The 26,750-nt window shown below is 48.2% G+C and overlaps 2 protein-coding genes across 6 annotated transcripts in view; one reads left to right on the top strand and one right to left on the bottom strand.

Moving 5' to 3' along the window:
* DNTTIP1 (deoxynucleotidyltransferase terminal interacting protein 1) lies at nt 223–23,133 on the bottom strand. The gene is made up of 13 exons (XM_001928813.6): nt 22,966–23,133; nt 22,339–22,409; nt 21,384–21,480; nt 14,181–14,279; nt 8,411–8,479; nt 8,098–8,154; nt 7,773–7,831; nt 6,598–6,643; nt 4,616–4,674; nt 4,458–4,518; nt 2,186–2,257; nt 710–765; nt 223–596 (listed from the first exon to the last, which is right to left on the bottom strand). The coding sequence occupies exons 1-13, from the start codon at nt 23,068–23,070 to the stop codon at nt 458–460; spliced, it is 990 nt and encodes a 329-aa protein (XP_001928848.1). The 5' UTR covers nt 23,071–23,133; the 3' UTR covers nt 223–457.
* WFDC3 (WAP four-disulfide core domain 3) overlaps nt 23,047–26,750 on the top strand; it is an 18,667-nt gene continuing 14,963 nt past the window's right edge. For 3 of the 5 annotated variants that reach the window (XM_003134474.3, XM_005672974.2, XM_001928785.4), the window contains exons 1-2: nt 23,149–23,222; nt 25,497–25,720. In XM_003134474.3, coding sequence (XP_003134522.1) covers nt 25,642–25,720 — 79 coding nt within the window. In that variant the 5' untranslated portion in view covers nt 23,149–23,222; nt 25,497–25,641. Of the gene's footprint in view, nt 23,223–25,496; nt 25,721–26,750 lie in introns of all 5 variants that reach the window. The other 2 variants (XM_013985426.2, XM_013985427.2) reach the window with 2 other exon arrangements.

Genomic DNA, 26,750 nt, shown 5'->3' with positions numbered 1-26,750 from the left:
ATTCTGCTACTCCCATGCCTTAGTTGGGTGAGGAGATAAACAGGGACAGGAAAGGCTGGCAGCAAGGTACAGGCTGTTCCCAGTTTCTCACGGAGCAGATACGCACAGGCCACTGGGCTTCCTGGGATGGGGGAGGGGTGCTTGGGCCTTTATTCCCTACACCCACTTCCTCTAGGGAGAGCCCTTGATATTTTGTCAGCCCCCAGAGGCAGACTTCACAGCAGGCTCACCATCTGTGTTTATTACAAACTGTTTAATTGCTTCTTATCCCAAAAACTTTACAAATATAGAACCACATGCCAGTCTGGGGGTGCTCTGCAGTGAGTCACTACAAACTAGCCCAGGCATAGCTTAATGCTGCTGAGATCCATCTAGAAGCAGTCCCAGCAGTGACCTCAGCCATGTGGGTAAGAGGGCCTTAAAGGAGGGCTGCCAAGTGTAGCCAGGGGACCTGGCTTCAGGTCTGTGGAGGTGCTTCAACAGCGCGGTGCTCGTTCTCTGTCCGTAGTGTCTCCATGTACTTTCGCATCTTCTCAACCATCCAGGAGGGTAGGACAAAGGACTTCAGCTCCTCTAACTTCAGGTCCAGGCATCCTCTGGGACAGACATTGAAGAGGAGAGTTGGAGCAAGGGAAGATGTAGGTCCAGGCTCATCCCAGGGGCTACTGTGAGGCAGGGGGAAGGGTAGGGGACAGACCGCTGGTTTTACCTGTAGTCATCGCTGGCAGCGAGGTCCCGGATGTCCTCCTCAATGAGGAGGTAGGCCTGGGGCAGGAACAAAGGAGAGTGGTCACTGCCTATGATTCGTTTCATTCCAACTCAATTAACACTTTATTAAACGTCTGCTTAAGGTAAGGGCTAGAAGGGAGGAGTGGAGTCATAGCTTGTAATTTAGCAAGGGAGAGCAAGAAGGGAGAGGCTGTCTGGGGAATAGTTTCTTGAGATAATTTTTCTTTCAAGTAGAGACTAATTTATGGGCCGGAGAGTGGGGATTACTGACTTATTTTTGGCTGTCACCTCTTTAAAAAAGGGCCATGGGGTGGCTTACAGTGAAAGAGCCACAGAGCTAGCAAAATAAACATGGAAACAGGAAGTCAGGAGGAAGCCACGTGTGAACTCTTGAATGAAGATAATTTGGTTTTGAACTTCATGGCAAAAGGGAAAACACGATAAACCACACTGTCTAGTAACTGGGCTATGCTGTCCTGGGGCCTGCAGAACTGCTCTGGCCCCAGGCCGCCATCTGCAGGGGGAGGGAGCCCGCTTGTGAGGGCTCTTACCACATGGGGGATGTTGATCACATGCGAAAGTCTTCTGTGGAAGACATTTCTTTCCAGTGTGAGGGTCAAGAGTAATTGTGTGTCCCCTGAGTCATACGACTGTCTTCATCTTAGGGGCACTGTGAACTATGAAACAGATCAGGTGTCCTTAAGTGGGGCCTGGAGCTGAATTTGTAAAAACCTGTAGAAGGGCACTGGTCTCCCAGGCTGGCAAGTAATCCCATGCCATTCCCCACCCCCACCCTCCTTTTTTAAAACCAGTCTTGTTTGTGGCTTATTTTAGATCCTGCTTTTCCTTTTCTCCCTTTTTCTTATTTATATTATGTGTCAATGGTAAGCTTCCTGATGTCTTTTTTGAAAGAGTATAGCATAGACACCAAAAGATAGCTTCCACTGTCAGAAAGGAGATGGCATAGTGGTTTCTGCGACTAAGTGAATCCTCAGGTGGGGACACTGCATGTGATGGACAAATCCCTCCATGACAGTTTTAGGACACGTGCAATGAGGATTTTCCTAAGGTGGTTGCTTGATATGAGCTGAGAACACTTTAGGTAGAGGTGGTTCTGGAAGGGGCTGCCAGGTGTGGCAAGCAAGTTTCACTGCATGTGCTAATTCCTCCTGCCAAGGGCTAATGCCTGGTACCCTGTGGAGAAGAAATGGTACTGTGCCTGGTGAAAGAGCTGCGATGGAGGGAAAGCTGTCAATGGGCAGCACAGGAGGGGTGGGCAGTGTTGCGAGCGTCCTGTACGCTTGTATGAGCTACACAGGAGGGTGCTGTTGAGATGGGGAGGGGGCACGGGGGAGGGAAGCCAGAGATTACAGTCTGGTCTTCGGTGTGGAGGGCCCTGCCCAATCTCCCAGGGCTGGGTGGGTCTCCGGCAGGGACAAGTGAAAACAATGCTTACCATCTTCCCCCCTGTCGCCCGCATGTGATGCTGCTCGGCCAGCCAGTGCTTGTCCTGGGGGTCAGCTGCGTACTGTAAGGGATGAAGTCACAGGGGGAGATGTCAGCCTGGTGTGATGGGCTTTTCTTTGGTTCAGACAATAGTCTTGCCCCTGGATACTTCTTACCAACAAGACCTCGTCCTAGCCTGGTGGGTGTGGAGGGCTCACCAACCTCTTCAGAGCCAGTAGAGCCAAGCCTAGGCCAGGCGACGGGACCTAATTCCCCAAAATTTAGTACACTCCTAATTCCTGCTTATGTCCTTTCTCAAAACATAGCATCTCTGGCAAATGGACAGACTGGTGACTATTCTTTTCTTTCCGTTTTTGTTTTTTTTGTTTTTTTTTTTTTAAGGGCTGTACCCGTGGCACATGGAAGTTCCCAGGCTAGGGGTCTAATCGGAGCTGTAGCCACTGGCCTACACCATAGCCACACCAGATCTGAGCCGTGTTTGTGACCTACACCACAGCTCATGGCAATGCTGGATCCTGAACCCACTCAGCGAGGCCAGGGATCGAACCCGCATTCTCATGGGTACTAGTGGGGTTCATTACTGCTGAGTCACTCCTGGTGATAACTTTTTTAGAACTCGGCTCCTCTTTGAAGAAATATCTGAAGTGACCAAACACAGGTGACCACACTTTCTAAAACAAAAATCAGGACACTTCATGGCCTGGAGGAGGCAGAAGAGCGTCATGGTTAAGAACTTAGTTCGGGGGTTTAGAGCTCTGCCCACGGGGTCCGCGCGTGGCAGGGAAGGAATGCAGGTGGGCCGAAGAGCCTGCACACGCGTGGGTGGCCAATCAGGCCTGGTGTTTTGAAAAAGAAAGGAAAGGGAAAGAAGTTGGTTTTGCTGCTTAATAGAAGAGGTAAACCTGGGCAATAATTTCTTTGAGACCCAGTTTCTTCGTTTGTAAAACAGAGAGTATTAACACGTACAGGGGTGTTAAGAATAAACAAGACGGAGTTCCTGTTGTGGCGCAGTGGCAACGAATCTGACTTGTATCCATGAGGACTCGGGTTTGACCCCTGGCCTTGCTTAGGGGGTTAAGGATCTGGTGTTGCTGTGAGCTGTGTGATGTAGTTGCAGACACAGTTCAGACCTGGCGTGGCTGTGGCTGGCAGCTGCAGCTCCAATTAGACCCCTAGCCTGGGAATCTCCACATGCTGTGGATGCGGCCTTAAAAAGACGAAAAAAAAAAAAAAAAAAAAAAAGGGTGGTAAATGGAGTGTAAGACACATCAGTGCTCAGTGAAGGTAGATTTTATGTAACAGGCAGAACATCTGAAATGGAGACCAAGCAGGGAGATCTCCATGTTACTATCCTTTGAGTTTAAACAATGATTTCATTTCCCAAGTGATATAAATATTAATCAGAAATTTAAAAGTGTGTACTTTCTGGAGTTTCCTTGTGGCACAGCACCTTAAGGATTTAGGCATGGCAAAAAAAAAAAAAAAAGAAAAAGAAAAAAGTGTGTACTTTCTGACCCAGCAATCCAATTCCAGGGATTTAATTCTTCAGAATCAGCCACACATGTACACAAGGATGTTTGGTGTAGCATTGTGTGTAATAGCAAATCTGTTGGAAAAAATTTAAATATCTATAAACAGGGGAGCAATGAAGTAAATTACAGACTATTCTATGAATCCTACACAGCTATAAGTAGAATGAGGGAGACTTAATAACATGGACGAACCTCTAAGACATTGTCTGCTAGATTTACAGTGGTCCTCACACCTTCCTGTAAAGGGCCAGCTGGTACACATTTTAGGCTTTGCGGTCATATAGATCTTTGTCACATGGTCTTTTTTTTTTTTTTTAATCACCCTTTAAAAATATAAAAACCCTGAGTTGAACAAAAACAGGGTACAGATGGATTTGGCCCACAGCCCACAGCTTGCCCTGCATTAGAAGATAAGCTCTATGAGGGCAAGGAGCTGTGTGTATCTGTTTTTTATTTTTTGTTTATTTAATTTTAACTTTTTTATTTTTGGCCTTGCCCATGGCATGTGGAAATTCCTGGGCCAAGGATTGAACCCACGCCATAGAAGTGACCGGAGTCACTGCAGTGACAATGCTGGATCCTTAATCTGCTGTGGCACAGAGGTAAAGGTTAAGGGCAGAGGGGCAACTGGAACTCAGACGTCCTGACTCCCCGATCAGTGTCTATTCCCAGTTTCTCTGAGCCACCTACTCCACTCAGCGGTCCGCCTCGCCCTCAGCTCTCACCTACCTTAAAGAGGTGTGGGTGCTTGATGTAGATTCTCCCTCTGGTGCCCCCCATCCCCAGGGCCCTGCAAAGTAACACACGGGTGGTGAGGACCCCAGTGGCTGCCGTCCTCATGGACCCCGAGCTTCCCCCTCCTCAGCACCAAGACGCTTCACACTTACTTGTTGGCCCGAGATCCCAACACAAAGGTGGTGGTTTCGTTCAGCCGAGCTGGGTCCCACTGGGAAAAGGAGAGAGAGGCTGGTGAGGTGGAGGTCTCACTGGTGGGCAGGACAGAAACATGCCTCCCCAGTCCATTATTCAACACACAGCTGATTCAAGAAACCGAGTACTTGTCACATGCTAGGCCCTGTGCTACATACAGGCATAAAGGAGTGACTGAGAGACAGCATGTTCTCTGGGCCACAGACATACGTACAGATAATGATATGAGTGCAAGGGGAGCTAAAGGGAGGGTGACAGGGCACCTGCTTCTCCTTGAAGGGTAATTCCCAAGTTGGTTCTGAAAGTGAGAACACAAGCTGGATAGGGTAGAGGCCAGGAAGGAGGGGCAGCATGAGCAAAGGCGGCGAGAGCTGGCTGGGCTTGCTGGAGGAACCACAGCGATTCTGTGTTTTGGAAAGAGATGTGCGAATTCCGGAGTGGCAACTGATGATGCTGGAGAGGGAGGAAAAGGGGGGCCAGGAGCCCTCGCACACGCCGTGGATGGGTTTTCCTTTTGTTTCTTCTGTAGGCGATTGGGTCACTGAAGGCCTCTAAACAGCAAGAGCCAGATTTGCGCTAAAGGTGGCTCGATCTTCAGCAATGTGGCTACTGGGTGTGGAGGAGCAAGACTACAGGCAGGGCGGGCAGTCTAGAGGTTGTTGCAAGAGAGCAGTTTTGAAAGATGAGGGCCTGAGCCAGGACAGCAGTGAGGACGAAGAGGGAACAGGACCTGGATACATGTACTGAGGAGGCAGAAGCATCCGGGACTTGACTGGATGTAGGGAGAGGAAGGAAAGGAATAGGCAAAGGTGACTCAAGCAGAGAAGGTCAGAGAAGGTCTGGGGGGAAAGCTGCCGACTTCAATTCTGGATGTGCTGAGTCTGACGTTCTATGGAAATTCCAAGCCGAGAGCTCGAGCAGTGAGCAGGATATACAAATTTTAAACTAGAAAGAGAGGGGTGGGACAAACCACGGGGTAAGGCAACCTGGGCAGGTACTGGTCCCCGAAACCGTAAGAGTGGATCCTCTAGATCACCCGGACAGAAACTTTAGGTGGAGACATGGGCAATGGAGCGAATTCTGGGGAACGGCCATCTGTATGGGTCACTGCCGAGGAAGGACTCAGTAGAGGGAGAGAAGTGCTCGGAGAGGAAAAGACAGTTCTAGGAGGATGCAGGACCCCCTGCTGTGATGTAGCAGAGTTGAAGAAGGAAGGCGTGGTCACTGGCGTGAACGCAGAGGGCCAGGACGACAAGGAGTGGATGGCTTCTATGGGATGCAGCTCTACGGGGACAGAGGAGCTGGCATCCACCTTACTGCGCTTCCAGGTATGATTTTAATTGAAGAAAGGATTCTACTGCTAAAAAGCCTGCAAATTTCTGTTCTGTAGGCAACAGAGGCTAACAGCTAAGAACACAGACTCCGGTGTCAACAGTCTTGGATTTGACCCTTGGCTCTGCCACTTACTTGGTACATGACCTTGGGCAGCTCTGTAACCTTGAATGCATCAAGTGTATAAGATAATTAGGTAAAATGAGATTATTCCAGCCCACGAGGTGGGAAAGAAAGCTCCTGAACCACAGAGGGGTAACAGAATCTAACTCATAAGGTTGTTACAAAGATTAAATCATGTAATCCATACAAAAGATTCAGGGCAGCGCCTGTCACATATTAAGTACTAAAGGAAGAGTGACAACTAGTTTTACTGGGAGAAGGCTTCAGCAAAGACAAAGCCCTTTCTTAGTTTTGCCCCTAATGTCAATCCTTCCTTGGGATCCTCCTGGAAGGCCAGCGTTGGGAGGTGGGATGGGGGGGAACGGTCTGGAAGGGTGTGCACTCGTCCCCCAGCCCAGGCCCTTTCCCTCGAGGTGGGGCCCAGAGCCTGGACTGAGTCCGCCTAGGCTGGCGTGTGCTGCCAGCTGCGCTCACTTCATCATACCTTGGGGCCTTCCCGGCGAATTGGTTCACAGGATTTTGGTTTCCATCTGATCGGGAGGAAAGAAGAGGGGTGAATTCTCCAAGATCAGGCTAGACTGAAAGCAAGTCTGCTGCTGCTGCGAGTTCCTCACACTCTCACTCCAGCCTGGGTGTACTGGGGACCCCACAGCACCAGGAGCCACCCCAGGATCTGCTCTGACATCACCCAGCATGTGGGCTGCAGTTTTCTCATCTGACAGAAGGAGGTAACAGCAGCAACTCCCTACCTCGTGTGAGTAAGGAATGAATTTGCTCCGGGAAAGGGAGAGATGGAAGGTGGGAGGGATACACGAGGCCAACCCCTAAGTTGGTGGTTTCAAACTACCTCCATCTCTCCTAACCAGACCCGTGTGGCTTTATCTGCTTTATCTATTGGGCTTCCACGTAAAGTTCTGTTTGAAGAAAAGATTCTGTTGCTTCAAAATCTTTGAAAATGACCATCCTGGAGACAATGTAGTATAGTTTTGCTGTTATTAGCTGCCTGACTTTGAGCAAATAATTCTGAGTCAATTTCTTATCTCCAAAATTAATTATACCTTAATTACTTACTAGAGAATGGCTCCAGTAAGGAATAAAAGGCACAATACATAAGGTATTTAGACCAGTTATGGCACATGATAAGTGTTCAATACATACTGCTAATAAAAAAAAAATATCTCTCTCGGAGTTCTCATTGTGGCTCAGTGGTAAAGAACCCAACTAGTATCCAGGAGGATGAGGGTTCGATCCATGGCCTTGCTCAGTGGGTTAAGGATCCAGTGTTGCTGTGAGCTGCAGTGTAGGTCACAGAGATGGTTCAGATCCCATGTTGCTGTGGCTGTGGCTGTGGAGTAGGCTGGCGGCTGCAGCCTGGGAACTTCTGTATGCTGTGGGTGCGGCCCTAAAAAGACTTAAAAAAAAAAAAAAAAAAAAAAACCTCTGGTGTTTAATGAAGTTGGGCTGAACTGTTCTGGGGGCAAAACCAGGATAAAATCACCTCCCCTCACTGCCATGTTTCTCGGCCTCTCAGACCACAGTAACTCTCCTCCATGGTGACCTACACTGAAGGAGTGATTTCACCAGGAGAGAACTCTGGCTTCTTCTCCTCCAGGCCACTCCCTCCCCGCTCTCCTTCTGGCTCTGTTGGCCCCTACTCACACCATGCCTGCGGCGGCCCGGTCATTCGACAGGATGTGTCCAGGAGGCCGTCCCTTCCTCTGCCACAAAGAACAGCTGTCAGAGGCCTGACCCTGTGGGAAGCCCCCACCCACTGGGGCGTCCAGGGGAGAGGGCTTTCCCTTCTAGACCGCCAGGGAACTCCCTTCCAATGAGACCAAACGACCCTCGAGAGTGACCAGGGAGGGTGACGGTTCCCAGGTTCCTGCCCCTCAGGCTAGAGAGGACCAGAGATGAGCTGAGGAAGCTCAGCCCCTTCTGCAGCTGCAGGGCCTTCTCCCGGCCAGACAAGGAGGAGATGGTTTACCTTTTTGGGAATGGGGCTCCCCCGATGGGCACCCTCCTCTTCTGCCTGCCGGCCACGCTGCGGGAGAAGGGAAGGGAGTTGGTGGGAGGCCAATGCCCAGGAGCTTCGGGTCCCATGGGGCTGCAGAAGTCAGAGCCCCTGGACCACTCCTCAGCCCCTCCCTGAGCTGGGACTCAGAAGCCCTCCCAGCACGATGCTATTTATATCTGGCCCCACAAATGCATGGTACCTAGAGCCTCCCCTGGAGCCAGGGAGTTCACCTGCCTCCCAGTCTGAGTGGTCTCCCCCCTCTAAGACCCCAGGTGACTCTGACCTTGATCCCTGGAAGCTCATGGGTCAATCTGGGTATTACTTTTTCTCCATCTGAAAAGAGTAGTTTAGCCTGAAAGGAAAAGACCAAGTGTTACTAGTCACTATTTTAGTAAGTAAGCCTCTCTGTCTCCATTTTTATAGACACAGCTTCAAGCTGGGTTAAAACTCTTTCATGGTCAGTACAAAGGGATCCTGAGACATGGACACAAATAGATATCTTTAAAAAAACTTGGAGTTACCGTCATGGTGCAGCGGAAACAAATCTGCCTGACTAGGAACCATGAGGTTGTGGGTTCGATCCCTGGCCTTGCTGACTCAGTGGGTTAAGGATCCAGCATTGCCATGAGCTGTCGTGTAGGTCGCAGATGTGGCTTGGATCTGGTGTTGCTGTGGCTGAGGTGTACGCCGGCGGCTACAGTTCCAATTAGACCCCTAGCCTTGGGAACCTTCATAAGCTGTGGGTGCAGTCCTCAAAAAAACAAAAGACAAAACAAAAAAACAAAAAAAACCTTGAGTAATTAACGACCATTGTTGAAAAATTAGAAAAATGTGAATAAACAAAATAAAAATAAAAAAAACCCCAAATCTGGAGTTCCCGTCGTGGCGCAGTGGTTAACGAATCTGACTAGGAACCAGGAGGTTGCGGGTTCGGTCCCTGCCCTTGCTCAGTGGGTTAACGATCCGGCGTTGCCGTGAGCTGTGGTGTAGGTTGCAGAGGCGGCTCGGATCCCGCGTTGCTGTGGCTCTGGCGTAGGCCAGTGGCTACAGCTCCGATTCAACCCCTAGCCTGGGAACCTCCATATGCCGCGGGAGCGGCCCAAGAAATAGCAACAACAACAACAACAAACAAAGACAAAAAGACAAAAAAAGAAAAAAAAAAAAAAACAAAACCAAATCTGAAACCTCAGGACTCAGAGTACTGTTAACATTTCGATGCAAACTCTTTCTCACTTTTTGCCATGTAAATATCTGCTATGTATTTTTTCTAAGTAAATGCACTGATATTAAGCACAGTCTTCAGTAAGTTGCTGTTTTTCATTTAATCGATACTGAGCACAAGGGCCTTGCTCTTGTGGAGCTTATATTCTGTGGGCGATCTGGACGTTAAGCAAATAAACAAACACATAAGCACAGTGACTGTAGACCATGAATTTTTCTCTGAAGGAAAAAACACCAGCCAGGCAGACGTGACAGAATCACCCAAAGGGAAAGCTACTTGGAGCAGGTGGCCGGGGAATGCCTTGCTGAGAAGGGTGCTCTGGCTAGGATGTGATGGAGCCAAGCAGAGAGAAGGCTGAGGAGAAATGTGTTTCAGCTGCAGGGGGAAGCACAAAAGCCCTAAAGTGGGAACAGATGTGGCTCATTTGAAGAAGAGGCCTCGCGGTCCTGGGAGAAGGAGAGGGGTGAGCGGGAGCATGGGGAGGCTGGCAGGGCCTTGGAGGCCTGTGAAGAGCTGGGTTCACGTGACCTCTTGGAGCCGCACTGGACAGCCCTGAAGGCTCCCTCCTTCTGGAAACAGTCTTCTATGGGCTCTGTGGCCACACTCCCTGGTTTACCTCTTGCTTCTTTGGCCATTCATCCTTGGCTGTTGTTTACTGGCTCATCCTCTTCAGTCTGGTTCTTTTCATTAGATAGTCTGTCTGCTCTCATCCATGCTCAGAGCTTCAGCTAGCATCACCTGCTGACTCCATAATTTTCTACCTTCAGTGGTGGCCTCCCCTGACTTATATAATGGTGTTCCAGATTTATACAATGGTCTGCTCCACGTCTATGTGGGGGTGTCTCAAATTTGCTAAGTCCACAATTGAACTTGTGATCTTCTCCTCCAAATGTGTCCCTTTTCCGTGAAGAGTGCACATATCTCTCTCAGTGGTTTTTGTTTGTTTTGGCTCCAAGCTCAGCATAAGGGAAGTTCCTGGGCCAGGGATTGAATCCAAGCCACATCTGTGACCCGCCCCACAGCTGCAGCAATGCTGGATCCTTAAACCATTACCACAGCAAGAACTCCTCAATGTGTAATTTTGCACCCATCTGTGTGGTATTTTAATTTTTCCCTGTCTGCCTGACTAGGCTGTTAGTTCTAAGAGAGAAGGAACCAAGCTTATTCATTTGCTGTATGTTTGTTCACTTGTTTGCTCATTCACTCGATAAGCAATGTACAAACAAAGGAAAACAATGTACACATATTAAGAGTCATATTCCAGGTCTGTGAATACAGTGATGAACAAGATCAGGCCTCACCTCGTAAAGCTCAAGATTTTAGCAGTGGAGGGGGTAGGAGGGAGGCAGAAAAATACGCATACGAACTACCAATAATTTCAGATGGAAATACACGGTGGGAATAAACAAGGTGAGACTAACTGGAGGTGGGGAAGGGAGTGAGATGGGGGCTACTTTAGATGGTGCAGCCAAGGAAGGCCTCTCTGATGAGCTGAGCTAAATCTGAAGAAAAGGAGCCAGCTTTGTAAAGAGCTGAGGGCAGAGCATACAGGCAGTGAGAAGAGCAAGCGCAAAGGCCCTGAGGATGGTGTGCTGGGGAGGCAGGAGGATTCCAGGCGAGAGCATAGCTGATGGGGGGGAGGTGGGGGGAGATGAAGGAGCCAGTCCAGGTAGGGCTCTGTGGGTCATGGGGAGGCCTTAGGGTTTATTCTGCCTGCAATGGGAAGTCACTGAAGAGTTTGCAAGAGGATGGTGACACAATCCAACTCATCTTTAAAAAGACAGGAGTTTCCATCGTGGTGCAGCAGAAACAAATCCGACTAGAAACCATGAAGTTGCGGGTTTGATCCCTGGCCTTGCTCAGGGGGTTAAGGATCTGGCGTTACGGTGAGTTGTGGTGTAGGTCACAGACGCAGCTCGGATCCTGTGTTGCTGTTGCTGTGGCACAGGCGGGTGGCTTTAGCTCCGATTCGACCCCTAGCCTGGGAACCTCCACATGCTGCAAGCACGGCCCCAAAAAGCAAAAAAATAAAAAATAAAAAGACAGGTCTGGGAGTTTCCATCATGGCTCAGTGGAAATGAATCTGACTAGTATCCATGAGGACGCAGGTTTGATCCCTGGCCTCACTCAGTGGGTTAAGGATCTGGCGTTGCTGTGAGCTGCAGTGTAGGTCGCAGATGCAGTTTGGATCCTGCATGGCTGTGGCTGTGGCGTAGGCCAGCAGCTGTAGCTCTGATTTGACCCCTAACCTGGGAACCTCCATATGCCACGGGTGAGGCCCTAAAAAGCAAAAAACAAAACCAAACAAAAAACCAAACAAACAAAAAAACCCCCAAAAACACACCAAAAACAAACAAAAAAATAAATTGCCTTCAAAGACATAGGACTAGATGGAATCACTTAAAACAAGAGGGAGGCACAGAAGAGAAGGGGTCCTGGACAAAGAAAAACGAGGAGTGTTGCTCCCCACACGGTTCTACAGGGTTAACCCACTTGTAACCCACTGCAGCTGCCCACTGACAGCACACCCGAGGGGCTGCAGACCAGGCGGAGGCTCTCCGTGCTCTAAATAAACAGGCCATTGGACAGTTAGATGGGCATCTCAGGAAGAATCTCAATGACCCCAGATTATTGCCTCTTACCATATAGAGAAAAGCGTTAAAATCACGAACCTGAAGTATCTGTTCTTCGTGACATGCGGTCACCTCTTACCAAGATATATGTTTGCTTGACTGCATGCATTTCCCTGTCAAAAAAACCGATATAAAAACTGGCTCCTCCTGTCCCTCTTCAGGGCAGCTCCTTCAGAGCCACCAAGAAGCTGTCTCCTGGGCTACGGTCCTCAGTAAGTCCCTGAGTAAAACTTAAGCTCACAACTCTCATTTTGCACATTCTTCTTTAAGTCGTCAGGTCTGAGGCCTGAACCTGGAATGTCTCAGCGGTCAGAGGCAGAGCAGATGAGCTGGCCGAGGAAAGTGAGGAGGGGTGGCCAGCGAGGTTGGAGCAATGTCAAGGCCTAGGAGCCAAGAGGGGAACGTTCTGAGAAACATGAAAACGATCCACTGCGATGAATGCCACCCAGCAGTTGAGTGAGCTGAGCTACGTGGAGGTTACCTTACCGGTGATACTGATATAAGAGGGTGTGAAGGGGAGACTGAAGACAAAACAAAGTAAAAGAAGCAAAGGGAGGTGACAAAGTGGAGCCAGGGATAGCAACCTTTCCCAAAATCTGGCTGTAAAAGGGGATGGAGAAATAGCGTGGCCTCCAAAGGGGACTGTGGGCTCGAGGGTGGTCTGTTTTCACTCCCTACTGTCTTCCCAGAACCCCCAGGAAGGAACACACATGTGTATAACATACACAGGTGAAAAAAAGAAACACATCTAAATGTTAATAGAAGTTATTTTTGGTAATAAGATTATGAGAAATTCTAATTTTCTCTTGTAATTAATTATATTTTCTTATGTAATATGATAAAATTTAATTTTTGGTTGTTCCTGCTGCATGTGTAAATTCTTGGACCAGGGATCAAATCCTTGCCACAGTAGTGACCCAAGCCACGACAGTGATACTGCTGGATCCATAACCCAGGAAACTCCTATATTTTCTAACTTTTTTTTTTTTTTCCTGTCTTTTTGGGGCCACACCCGTGGCATATGGAGGTTCCCTGGCTAGGGGTCGAATTGGAGCTGTAGCTGCCAGCCTACACCACAGCCACAGCAAGGCGGGATCTGAGCTGCGTCTGTTACCTACACCACAGCTCGTGGCAACGCCAGATTCCCAACCAACTGAGTGAGCCCAGGGATGGAACCCGAAACCTCATGGTTCCTAGTTGGATTTGTTTCCACTGCACCACGACAGGAACTCCTATTTTCTCATCTTAATATGACACCAGCCACAGGTAACATTTGTTGAGGCTTTGTTGCTGATCTAAATGCTTTAAGAGTATTGCCACATTTAATCCTCACAACAATCCTACCAGGTAGAACTATCCCCATTTTGCAGATAAGAAAACTGAGGTCACACAGCTAGAGTCAGTAGTAGAGCCAGGCTCTACTATGAAGTAGATTTCACATCTGGGAAGTCTGAATCAAGAGGAAATTTGCATTCTTAACACATGCCACATTTGTCTTAATGAATGTGTATTATCTGCACACAGCAAACCTCCCAGAAGATGCTCTTCTCTCATCTCACAATAATTATCCTCAAAGGGCTGAACCCAAGCCTGCCCTTGTGCCTATGGTGATGAAATTTCCATCTCTGAGAGCTGATGGCTTCACAGTTAAGCACAGAATCTGAGTGATGCTGACAATTCCTATTAATAACAGCAGCTGACACATGCAAACAGGTTCACGACTATCTAGAGAACACAGCCATTTCTAGACCTGATGTCATGCCTCCTGACCACACCTTGAGAGGCAGGAAGGCAGAAAGGCAGAAAGGGTGAGAGTTCTCGTGATACCCCAAGGGGCTGCGACTACTTGAAAGATCAAGTCACCAAGCACTTGCAGAGGTGAGCAAGACCTTAGCTATTCTACTTCTTGCTTGTTCTAAGCCATACTTTCTCCATCTGTAAACCAGGGATTGAAACATGCCTTTGGTACAGGTTTCTTCTGAGACGTAAATGAACTAACGCAGGTGAAAGCATCCCCACAGCACCTGGCATCTAGGTGCTACTTCTCCTCCCTTCTGTTAGCAACAGCCCCAAGCCCTGTCTAGATGCGAGCAGCTTGCCAGGTATTCCCCCCAAACACCACTGATGACAGGATCTCAGGTCTCAGCTGAGTCCCGAGGGCTCAGTCTTGTTCCTGTACCTCCTTCTGTTGATCTCACCTGCTCCAGGCAGCTCCGACAGGCCTCCTGGATCAGCTGCTCTGCATCGACTTCTTCCCCAATATTGTCTCGAACATTCAGGGCTGCCTTTTGGAAGAACTAGGGAGAGTACAAATACAGACAAGGTCAGAAGTCCTGCTAATCTGCATCAACTTGAAGGGAAAGGAATATAAAGCAGAATATGAGTTTATCCTCATAAAGAGGGAAACGTGATTATGAGCACGGCTGTGAGATCAGCCAGACTCAGAGTCACATCCCAGGCTCTACTTCCCCACTCTATCTTCTCTCTCTTTCCTTTTCTTTTTCGGCCGCCCCAAGGCATACGGAGTTCCTGGGCCAGGGATCAGACCCGAGCCACAGGAGTGCCCTATGCCGAAGCTGGATCCTTAACCCACTGGGCCTAGGATTGAACCTGTGCCGCAGCACTCCAGAGATGCCACTGATCCTGTTGTGCCACAGCAGGAACTCCTCTACTTATACTGCCAGGTGAAGGGAAGCAAGTTAAAAATAGTTTGGGGAGTTCCCATCGTGGTGCAGCAGAAACAATCTGACTAAGAACCACGAGGTTTCGGGTTCGACCCCTGGCTTTGCTTAGTGGGTTAGGAATCCAGGGTTGCTGTGAGCTGTGGTGTAGGTTGCAGATGAGGCTCGTATTTGTTGTTGCGGTGGCTGTGGTATAGACCAGCAGCTGTAGCTCCGACTGGACCCCAGCCTAGGAACCTCCATATGCCAAGACTGTGGCCCTAAAAAGCAAAAAAAAAAAAAAAAAAAAAAAAAAATTGAGATAGTGTGAGTCTACTTAAGTGAAATAGCAATTAAAAGATTTAGTGACCATTATGGAGTTCCCGTCATGGCACAGCGGAAACGAATCAGACTAGAAACCATTGAGGGTTCGATCCCTGGCCTCGCTCAGTGGGTTAAGGATCCGGTGTTCCATGAGCTGTGGTGTAGGTTGCAGATGTGGCTCGGATCCCCTGTTGCTGTAGCTCTGACGTAGGCCGGCAGCTACAGCTCTGATTAGACCCCTAGCCTGGGAACCTCCATATGCCATGGATGTGGCTCTAAAAAGACAAAAGAGGAGTTCCCGTCGTGGCGCAGTGGTTAACGAATCCGATTAGGAACCATGAGGTTGCGGGTTCGATCACTGCCCTTGCTCAGTGGGTTAACGATCCGGCGTTGCCGTGAGCTGTGGTGTAGGTTGCAGAGGCGGCTCGGATCCCGCGTTGCTGTGGCTCTGGCGTAGGCCGGTGGCTACAGCTCCGATTCAACCCCTAGCCTGGGAACCTCCATATGCTGCGGGAGCGGCCCAAGAAATAGCAACAACAACAACAACAACAACAACAACAACAACAACAACAACAAAGACAAAAGATAAAAAGACAAAAGACAAAAAAAGAAAAAAAAAAAAAGCAAACACAGAGACAAAAGAGCTGTAAGAAAACTAGAGTAAAAGCAGTGATACAATGATTGTTTCCTCTTTTTTTTTTTGCTTATCTATAACCTCTCAATTATTAAATGTACATGTTTTATTTCTGTAGAAGAAAAAAAACAGAATGCCAATGCCTGAGATGAACAGGTCAGAGAGGCCAGAAAAGACCCAGAGGGTAGAAGAGCCTAATTGAATTCTGACTTCCCCCAATCTGCGAGAAACATCTGTAGACTGCGAGGAGTGAGACTTGGCCAGGGGCCCAGGCTATCGGCAGCCCCAGCCGCCTGGGAAGGGAAGACAGTTCCTCCACTGAGTAAGAGGGAGAGCCTGAGCCTGAAGACGCCAAGGGACAAGGTGAGGCCCCAAAGCAAGACACCGGAAACACATTTATAGTGAGAGTCTATGTCTCTAGAAGAAAGTCTCAGTTCTCTCCGGCAAGGAGGAAAATTCTGGAACCTACTGCCAATGCTCCTCCTGTAGGAGACAACTATGGGGAAGTAGGCATTTTATATTCAGCAAGGTCAAATGCCTTTGCTGTAGCATCAAACCAAGGAGAAGAGTGTGAAAGCACCAGATTAGAGACTTCAAACTGTGCAGGCCAAATTAAATGGAACGATCAGATGAGTCTGACTCCAAAATAAAAAACAAAATACTGGTGTTCAGTGTTGACTACTGACTAAGTGAAAGTCAGTTAAAATAATCTGGATAATTTACAACCAGCTATGAAGTGGGCAGTGCAATGAATATGTAGAGGTGAGCATAAGCTACCTCTGCCTATGAGAATGAAATCCAGTCATAAATACAGAATTCTCACAGACTACTGGCAGAAATGCAAAGTGGCACAAAACTTCTGGAGAGAAAGTTCTTGAAGGAAAAATGTTTCCCCTTTTACCCACCAAGTCCACCCTCAGAAATCAATCCCCCAGAAATACTCTCACAGGTGAACAAAGATATACAAAAGTGTTTGGTGTAGCATTGTTTGTATTAGAGAAAAACTACAAACAATCCAAATGTTTTAGGGACTAGCTAATTAAATTGTGGTATGGCCATATAAGAGATTACTCTGCAACTGTTTACAAAAGAATCAGGGTAAGCTATTATGTACTGACCTGGAAACAGGACCAAAATATACTGCTAAATGAAAAAACTGAATTGCAGAACAGTTATGTGCAAAATGATCCTGTCTTTTTAAACATGTGTGCAAGAACACACGCAGATAAATATAGGAGACTATATGGTCACAGTTTACAGTTTGGTATTTGAAGGAGCTGAGTCTTAGTGACTTTTTTTCTTTTTTTTGGTCTTTTTAGAGCTGCACTGAGGCATATGGAGGTTCCCAGGCTAGGGGTCGAATCAGAGCTGTAGCTGCTGGCCTATACCACAGCCACAGCAACGCCAGATCCGAGGCTCGTCTGCAACCTACACCTCAGCTCAGGGCAACGCCGGATCCTGAACCCACTGAGCAAGGCCAGGGATCAAATCTGTGTCCTCATGGATGCTAGTCAGATTCGTTTCTGCTGAGCCACGACAGGAACTCCATGGTTTTGACTTTTATTCAATCAATGAATAAAACCTACCACCTAGAGTCTATAACATTTTGCTACATTTGCTATCACATATCCATTCAGTCATCCCATTTATCCATCTATCAATTCATTTTCTTTTTTCTATTTTTTAATTATTTTTATTTTTTCCATTATAGTTGGTTTACAGTGTTCTGTCAATTTTCTACTGTACAGCAAAGTGACCCAGTCACACATACACATATTCTTTTTCTCACATTATCCTCCGTCATCCTCCATCACAAGTGACCAGATATAGTTCCCAGTGCTATGCAACAGGATTCAATCCATTTTCTAAACTATACTAGAAATTTTTAAAAAGGGGTATGCATTAGAGTTCCCTGGTGGTCAAGTGGTTAAGGATCCAACACTGTCACCACTATGGCATGGGTTCAATTTCAGGCCCAGGAATGTCCACTTGCCAGAGCCGTGGCCAAAAAGAAAAACAAAGTGGGGGAGACATGCATTTAGTAATAACGGGAGTAATCAATAAAGTTAGCACTGATTTGGATAAGAGCAGCTACTTCTAGAAGTTATTACTCTAAACGTTTTAAAGAAAATGGGTAGCTGATATCTGGGAACATCGTTAAACAAAGTTATCCAATGAGGTCAATCAAGAGTGTGTACTTACACTAAGGAAAAAAAAAAAAAAAGAGTGTGGACTTATCTGAAACTGTGATGTAATCAAGCCATTTGTATCTTGTCTAAAAACAAGTCTAGCAAGGAGGTATCTTCACAGGCTATGTGAAGTCACAAACTGTGTTTTATACAGCAGTTGTCCAGGAGAGAAAGTTCCCGAATCATGGCATTCACTATTGGCACAAGCAACAGGGAAAGGGCTTCAGAGGTAGACAACCCTGGACCAAATCCTGGTCTAGCCTGCTCCTAGTGGCTTAACCTCTCGTTTCTGCATATGTAAAGGTGCAGAGGGAAGTTCCCATTGTGGCTCATGGAGTTGAGAACTTAACATGGTATCCTTGGCCTCACTTAGTGGGTTAAGGATCTGGCATTGCCGCAAACTGGTGTTGCTGGGGCTGCGGTATAGGCTGGCAGCTGCAGCTCCGATCTGAGCCCTAGCCAGGAAACTTCCATATGCCACAGGTGTGGCTGATAAAAAAAAAAAAAAAAAAAAAAGGGTGCAGAGGTATGAGAATATAAGGTGCATTCTGGGACATGCAGAAATCAGGGGTAGGAATAATAAGGGTGTGGAAGGGGATGTGGTTAGGGGTTGGCCACAGAGGGGCATATATGCCATGTTAAGGAATTTGTATTTTTGGCCCCACCCATGGCACATGGAAGTTCCCAGGCAGGGGACTGAACCTGCGCCATTGCAGAGACAATTCCGGATCCTTAACCTGCTGTACCATAGCAGGAACTCCCCCATGTTAAGGAATTTGGACATCACCCAGAATAAAATGGAAAGTTGTGGAGGGATTTTAAAAGGGGGAGTGGGGGAGTTCTTGCTGTGGCTCAGTGGAAACGAACCCAACTAGTATCCATGAGGACTCAGGTTTGATCCCTGGCCTTCCTCAGATCTTGAGTTGTGGTGGCTGTGGCGTAGGCTGTCAGCTATAGTTCTGATTCAACCCCTAGCCTGCAAACCTCCGTATGCTGCAGGTGTGGGCCTGAAAAGCTTAAAAAAAAAAAAAAAAAAAAAAAAAAAAAGTGACACCATGCAGCTTACATTTTAGAGACCACTGGCAGCTGTATGCAGGGTGGGTTGAGAAAGGGAAAGAACAGAGGCAGTTAGGGATTATAGTGGGAGCCTGAATAAGAAATAATGAAGGCCTGAATCAAGGCAGAGACAAGGAACGGGAGGGTGCGCTGGACAGATTGTGGGGTAGAACGTACAGGACCCCAGGACAGGATATGGAAGATGGAGGAGAGGGCAGAGCTGCTGGTCTCCGGTTTCTGAGTGAATGATGGTCCCATTCAAACGTGTCTGACACTGCGCTCCTGATCTCCCCTGCTTGTTCCCGTCTTCCTCATATCAAGTCAATGGCCATTCTATTTTTACAATTGCCCCTGGCAAACAACTTGGGAGTCGCTGACTTCTCTTTCCTGTTTAGCCAGCACATCTGAATCACTAGCAAATCCTGTTGTTACCTTTAAAACACATACAAGATCTGACTCTTTCCAACATCTTTACAGGTAACACACAAGCCACTACCATCTCGAGCCTCCGAAGTGGTCCTTCTGAAGCCTATTCTCTATACAACAGTTAGATCTGAACATATCAAAATGTTCAGATCATAAGCTCTGCTCAGAACTCTCCAAGAGCTTCTATTTTACTGATATTAAAGCCTGAAGTCCTCACCATGGCTTCAAAGGTTCTGCCTGAGTGAGCCCATTACCACCTGTTTGATCATCAAACCTGGCTCAGTCGGTTCCAGCCACACTGGCCACTCTTTTGCTTTGAATGTGACAGGCATGCTCCTGCCTCAGGTCCTTTGCCCTTGTCCCCTCTGCCTGGACTGCTTTTCCCACAGGTATCTGTAGGGATCGTTCTTTCCTCACTTTGTCCACGTCTCTGCTCAAATGTCCTCTTAGCAGAGGGCTTTCCTAGCCACAATCTGTGAAACAGCACCCTGTTCCCCGCGGGTCACTCTCTTCTCCTTCTCTCTGGCAGGGATACTGTGCATTCTGTTCCCTGCTACATCCCTAAGGGCCTAGAATACTGCCTGCATTATAGTAGGTGCTCAGTAAATACCTCTTAAATGAATGAATAAACACAAGAAGAAGAGGTTTAGGAAGATAAAAGAGTTCAGTTCTGAATATGCTGGGTTTGAAGCATCCATAGGCCATTCAGGTAGAGCCATGTAGAAATTCATTGACAGATGTTGAAAAGAATTTTAAGCAGTAATAATGATGACATTATTAAACAAGTAACAAAAATACATGCATTCCAGGCACAGTGCCGAGCACATTACACTTAAGTCATTTCATCCTCACAATAGTTTGGCAAAATGTAACCCAGCAGGACTCTACGGGGCCTTCCTGGAGCAGAATCCTCCCCTATATCCGCCGCCTTAGCTCCTCTGTGAAGCACCTAGATAACAGCACCTGAGGCGCATTTCCTGAGTTGTTTTACAGAAGCTAAAACCACAAAACCACCACCAAGTGGAAGAAACGAACTACTTGATGGTCATGACACTTGGCCCTCTGGCCTCCTGAAGCCTAAGGATTGATGACGGTGAACCCCTGTGACACAGCCCTGTTACCTCACCATCAACCAATCAGAGAATTGTGCACAAGCTGATCACCAACCCTGGGAAGTTTCTCCCTCACCCGGCTTTTTTTTTTTTTTTTTTTTTTTTTTTGTCTTTTGTCTTTTTTGTTGTTGTTGTTATTGTTGCTATTTCTTGGGCCGCTCCCGCGGCATATGGAGGTTCCCAGGCTAGGGGTTGAATCGGAGCTGTAGCCACCGGCCTACACCAGAGCCACAGCAACGCGGGATCCGAGCCGCATCTGCAACCTACACCACAGCTCACGGCAACGCCGGATCGTTAACCCACTGAGCAAGGGCAGGGATCGAACCCGCAACCTCATGGTTCCTAGTCGGATTAGTTAACCACTGCGCCACGACGGGAACTCCCTTTTTTTTTTTTTTTTTTTTTTTGTCTTTTGTCTTTTTTGTTGTTGTTGTTATTGTTGCTATTTCTTTGGTCTCACCCGGCTTTTAAAAGTGCTTTGCAGTGGAGTTTCCGTTGTGGCTAAGTGGGTTAAGAACCCGACTAGTATCCATGAGGATGTGGGTTCCATTCCTGGCTTTGCTCATCAGTTTAAAGATCCAGCACTGCCGTGAGCTGTAGCATATAGCTCAGCAGTTGCTGCTCTGATTTGACCCCTAGCCTGGAAACTTGCATATGCTGCAGGTGTGGCCCTAAAAAGAAAAAAAAAGCTCTGCACTGTTTTGAGTACTAGCTGTCCCCGAACTCCTTGCTTAGTGACCTGAGAGAAAAGCTGCACTTTCCTTCACCACAACCTGGTGTCAGTAGATTTGGCTTTACTGCATGCGGGTGGGTGGACTCAAATTTGGTTCGGTAACAAAAAGAGGTATTCAAATTACCCCCAAAGAGGAAACATGTTCTTGGGGGTTCAGAATTGGAACATTTTAGATATCTGCATGTACCAGAAAGAGCCAGGGAGATTGGCCTGCAGGAAAGGAACGGCCCTTGAGTCTTCACTCCTATTACTTTGTGTCCTTCTCACCTTCATGTACTTGTTGAAGACAGTCTGGATCTCCTCATTGATACTAGGCTGCAGAACAGCTCGGAGGAGATCCATGGAGATGGCAGGATCTGTGAAGCTGCATTCAGGAGGGAGACACAGTCAGGAGGCATGTCCCAAACACATCCTTTGCTAGTCTACCCAGCCAATTAGTTGCACAAGATCCTTTAACAACAGTAAGAGATAATTTTACTGAAAACTAGCTATGTGCCCAGGTTCTGGGCAAACCACAGAGATGCAGAACTTTATTTCATTCTCAAAACACTATGAAGTAGGCATTTAAAAGTGTTCTATAGAGTATAATACGAACACAGAGAAGTTCCTATTGTGGCTCAGCGGTAATGAACTCAACTGGTGTCCATGAGGATGCGGGTTAGATCCCTGGCCTCGCTCAGTGGGGTTAAGGATCTGGCGTTGCCACGAGCTGTGGTGTAGGTTGCAGACGTGGCTTGGATCTGGTGTTGCTGTGGCTGTGGCGTAGCATGGGAACTTCCATATGCTACAGGTGCGGCCCTTAAAAAAAAAATACAGAAAAAGTCTATACGCTTTGTTTTAGTGAACAGGTGAAGAAATATATATATATATATATATAGCCAGCATCCCAAAGACTCATCCTGTGCTCTCTCCCCTACTCTGAGATGGAAACTATTAGCCCCACATTTTTCCTAACTTCCATGCTATTCTGCCTCCTGGAGCCTTCAAACACAGAACCAGTGAATGTGAGGGATCCTGGGCATTGCTTAATCAACCTGCCTCCCTCCTGTGCACAAGTTCAGAGGAGGAAGTGACTTGTTTAAGGTCACACATATAGTTACAGAACCTGAATCTCCTCTTTCTACTGGTCAATGATCTCTTCTCAGCTTGGTCCAGTGGGGAACCAAAAGCGGCCTTCCAAGCCACAGCCTGGAAGGGAAGTCCCACCCAGGGTCAGCCTTACCTTGTTGTCATCTGTGAGCGGCGGCCCCTTCGCTGCACCTGCCGGTGCTTTATCATTATGTTCCAAGGGTTCTGTGGGGGACCAAGGGAGCAGAGGTCACCGAGGTCGGTGACACTGGGGTGGAGGTGGAGGGTGGGTGTTAAGTTAAACCTAGACATCCCCGCTTCTCAGGCGCTTTCATCGCGGCTCCCACCTTGGGGGAGGGGGAAGGGCAGTGGTTGGAAAGCCCGGCTAGGGAAGAGGAACCGAGGAAAAGTCCCAACCGCACTTTTCCAGGAACGTCTGGAGTAAGGGAACTAGTGTTTACCGAGAGCCCACTCTGTGCCTGATGATATGCGAGGCGCTTTATCCTCATTTATGTCCCTCCCCACAACTTTACAAGGCACCTTTCCTTTCGAGAAGAGGAAACTGCAGCTCAGGGGCTTGACAGGGCCGGCCCACGTCACCTAGCTAGGAGGGCAGCACCAGAATTTGAATGAAGCCCGGTCGTCGGACAGCGACAGGGCCAACTCCCTCAGCAGCCCCAGCCGCCGCGTTCTCTCGCCCGCGGGCAAGGGTCCCGGGAGCCCGAGGCCCTGCCCGGCCCGAGCCCAGGCCCCGCCGGGGCCTCCCCGATGGCGCCCTCACCGTGAGAACCAGCTGCCCCGCTGCGCCCGCGTCTCCCAGCTCGGGGCCGCCCCGCTCTGCCCCGCCGGGTCCCCGCGGCTGCTCGGCGTCGCCAGTGGCCCCCATGGCGCCCCCGGCCCCCACAACTCCAGCCCAACTCTGCCACCGGCCGGAAAGTGGCCCCGTGACGTCATTGGAGCGCGCCGCCCACCGCCCCGGAAGCGGGACGCGGCGAGCGGCGGGGTTACCAGGGGAACCGAACCGCTGCGTCTCCTCAGGTACCCGACGCTCAGGGGCAGTTTGGGTGGCTGGGCTTCCTCCAGGGAGCGGCCGCGCCTCGGATGTGCACTTCAGTCAAGGATCGTTCTGTGGCCGGTCCAAGGCCCTTGGAGAAGTGCGAGGCAGGAGGAGGGGAGAAGGTTTCCACCGGCTGGGGTTAAGGAGCGGAGGGGAACGTTTGGTATCGTTGCACCAGCAGTTGTCTTCGAAAACTAGATTTTAATATGCCCGGGACACAGCTGGAATTGAATGGGCCTAATGCGAGGACCCCGAAACCCAACAAGAGGGAGGGGGTCTGGCTCTCACCTCAACACCCACCATTCTCTCCCAGGGGTTGCCTCTTGGCGTCTGAGGGCATCTGAAGGAAGATTCTGGGCTCCTCTCCCCAGACGGGTGATTCTAGGATGAGCTGGGCATGCAGGGGTTTAACAGCTGTGGAGTTCCCCAGAGCCTTAGCTCTGCATTAGACGTAAGAAGTCCCTGAATAGAATTGGATCTACTTATGAATGAGTTACTTTTATCAGGTCATAATGTGGGGTAGTAGGAAGTGTATGAATTTTTTTGTTTTTTTGTTTTTGCTTTTATTTTGTTGTCTTGGCCCATGCCGGTGGCAGGCAGGAGTTCTTGGGCCCTTGCCACAGCAGTGACAATGCCTGGTCCTTAACCCACTGAGCCACCAGGGAACTCTGAAAGTGTAAGTTCTGCAATTAGAAAGATCTGAATTTAAATCCACTATAATATGATTAAGAACACTGACTATGGAATTGGACTGTTTCCTTTGTCCTACCACTTATTAGCTGTGACCCACATCTACTTCTGGGCCTCAGTTTCCCCATTGGTAGGTCACTCATAGGGTTGCAGTGAGGATGAAGTGTATTAATTCATGTAAAGTATTTGGAACTGTGACACTAGTAAACCCTCAAACAATGCTGTCATTACTACTATCAAATTCTAGCAACCGCCACTTAACTTAATGACCTTGGGCAATTTTGCCTCTAAACTAGTTTTCTTACGTTTATAAGATGATTGTGAGGAGGAGTTCCATGGTGGTTCAGTGGGTTAAGGATCTGGCATTGCCATTGCCGCAGTTCTGGTTACCGCTGTGGTGCAGGTTCCATTCCTAGCCCAGGAACTTCCCCCATGCCATGGGTGTGGCCAAAAAAAAAAAAATTGTGAGAAATAAATAAGGTATATAAAGCACATATTGGATCATCAACAAATATCAATCATCTCCTTGCTCCAGTATCAGCCTTTTTTTTTTTTTTTTTTTGCTTTTTAGGGCCGAACCCATGACATTTGGAGGTTCTCAAGTTAGGGGTCGAATTGGAGCTGTTGCCGCTGGCCTACACCACAGCCACAGCAATGCCAGATCTGAGCCTTGTTTGTGACCTACACCACAGTTCACAGCAACGCCAGATCCTTAAGCCACTGAGCGATGCCAGGGATCAAACCTGCATCCTCATGGATGCTAGTCAGATTCATTTCCACTGAGCCACGATGGGAACTCCTCCAGTATCGATCTTAAAACAATAAGGCAACTTCCTGGCACCAAACTCTTTGGCCCTGTTGAGGTTTTTGCCTTGAGCCTTGAATGTTCCCTGCTCTTTAACTTTATGGGGCTAAGCAATGCCAGTGGACATTGTTAGGTATCATGGCTGACCAAAGTCATAAGCAGGATAGATAAGGAAAGGGAGTATAAATGGTCGAGACTACTATTTGAGTCATAGCAGCTGTTCTCTTGGTCATACAGTCCATGAATGGCTTGTGTGAGTTAGAGGGACCAAGATGTAGGTTTTCAGTGCCTTTGTATTAGTTTGGAACAAACTCAAATACTGCTTTTCTGTAGTTTTTGGATAGTTTCTTTTTTCTTTTTTTTTTAAGATTACAAAAATTTGTTTAATCAGACATTTCCACTTTGGGACTTTGATAAATGGATGGTTTCTAAGTAGTCCATTCCATTCTCTGTTTTCTAGGTTGCTAGTTTGGACAGGAGCCATGATGCATTTTATTAGCTTTGGTTATTTTCTTTAGTCGTGTCTCTAGTCCTTTCCTCTGTCATTTCAGCTATAGCTGTGTCCCTCCAGAACCCTTTAGGGTCCTCTTTGATCCTTTATCCAATGGGTATCCCTCCATTTCCCTAGCTGTCTGTCCACTGATTCCTCATTGTTGTCCAGGGGTGTTGTGTACATTGCAGAGTTCCCATCACATGTGTCTGTGGGTAGTGCCAGGAACTTTCCCACACGCTGGAAACCAATCACTTTTCTTCCTGTCAGGTGAAAACATCCTTGGGGATTATTGCGAAAGGGAAGACTTTGGGGCTGGGTTCAGGCCAGTTGCCCTTCCCTTGGTTGATATTCGGGCAAGGTGTACACATCTGGCCTGAACTGAGTTCCCATCTCAACTCTCCGCATCACCATCATGTCAAGCTGCCTCTTCCTCCTGAAAGCACTTCTTGCTCTTCCGTCCATGGCATCCTGGGTGACTGCAGGAGAACATGGTGAGCTATCATTTGGGATCCCTGGCTACGAGTAACAGAAAATGACTAGAGGAGCAGTCATCCCCTGCCCCCTCCCAGAGTGAGGCTCCTCATTCGGGGAGGTGGTCTTCTCTGTAGGACAGAACTGGATGCATAGATTCTTGAAGCAGCCAGGATAGGTCTTCCTTCCTTCCTTCATTCCTCCCTTTCTTTCTTTTTTGGCACACCTGTGGCATGCGGAAGTTCCTGGGTCAGGGATTGAATCCCGGTTGCAGCTGCAACCTATGCCACAGTTTCAGCAATGCAGGATCCTTTAACCCACAGCACCGGAGCTGGGGATAGAACCCATGCCTCTGCAGAAACCAGAGCTGGGATGGAAACCAAGCCAGAGCTACAACCTGTGCCACAGCTGCAGCAACACTGTATCTTTAACCCTTAACCACCCACCAGGGAACTTCCCGTCCTGGCTTTATCTTCTCTGAATGAGGAGATGGGACTTCCGGTCTGATTTACTAGAGGTTCTGGCTTTTTCCTAGGGCTCTCACCCTACCTCTCTCTCTGAAGAACGGCTGGTCCATGAGTGGTACTGGGTGCATGTTAGTCGCTATGTGGGAGGAGGGGAAAGTACTTGCAGAGATTATTTATTTAATTTTGTCTTTTTAGGGCCACACCCAAGGTAGATGGAAATTCCCAGGCTAGGGTTCGGATTGGAGCTGCAGCTGCCGGCCTACACCACAGCTCATGGCAACGCCAGATCCTTGATCCACTGAGGGATCAAACCCTCATCTTCATGGATACTAGTTGGGTTCATTGCCGCTGAGCCACCATAGGAACTCCTATTTATTTATTTAAAAATTAAAAAAAATTTTTTTTCTTTTTATGGCCACACCCCCAGCATATGGAAATTCCTGGGCCAGGGATTGCATCCCAGTGGCAGGTGCAACTTATGTTGCAGCTTTGGTAACACAGGATCCTTTAACCCACTGCACCGAGCTGGGGATAGAACCAATGCCTCTGCAGCAACTCGAGCTGCTGCAGTTGGATTCTTAAC

This window comes from Sus scrofa, chromosome 17 (assembly GCF_000003025.6).
Source record: "Sus scrofa isolate TJ Tabasco breed Duroc chromosome 17, Sscrofa11.1, whole genome shotgun sequence".
Classification (NCBI taxonomy): domain Eukaryota; kingdom Metazoa; phylum Chordata; class Mammalia; order Artiodactyla; family Suidae; genus Sus; species Sus scrofa.
This window is presented reverse-complemented; position numbering and strand designations above follow the sequence as displayed.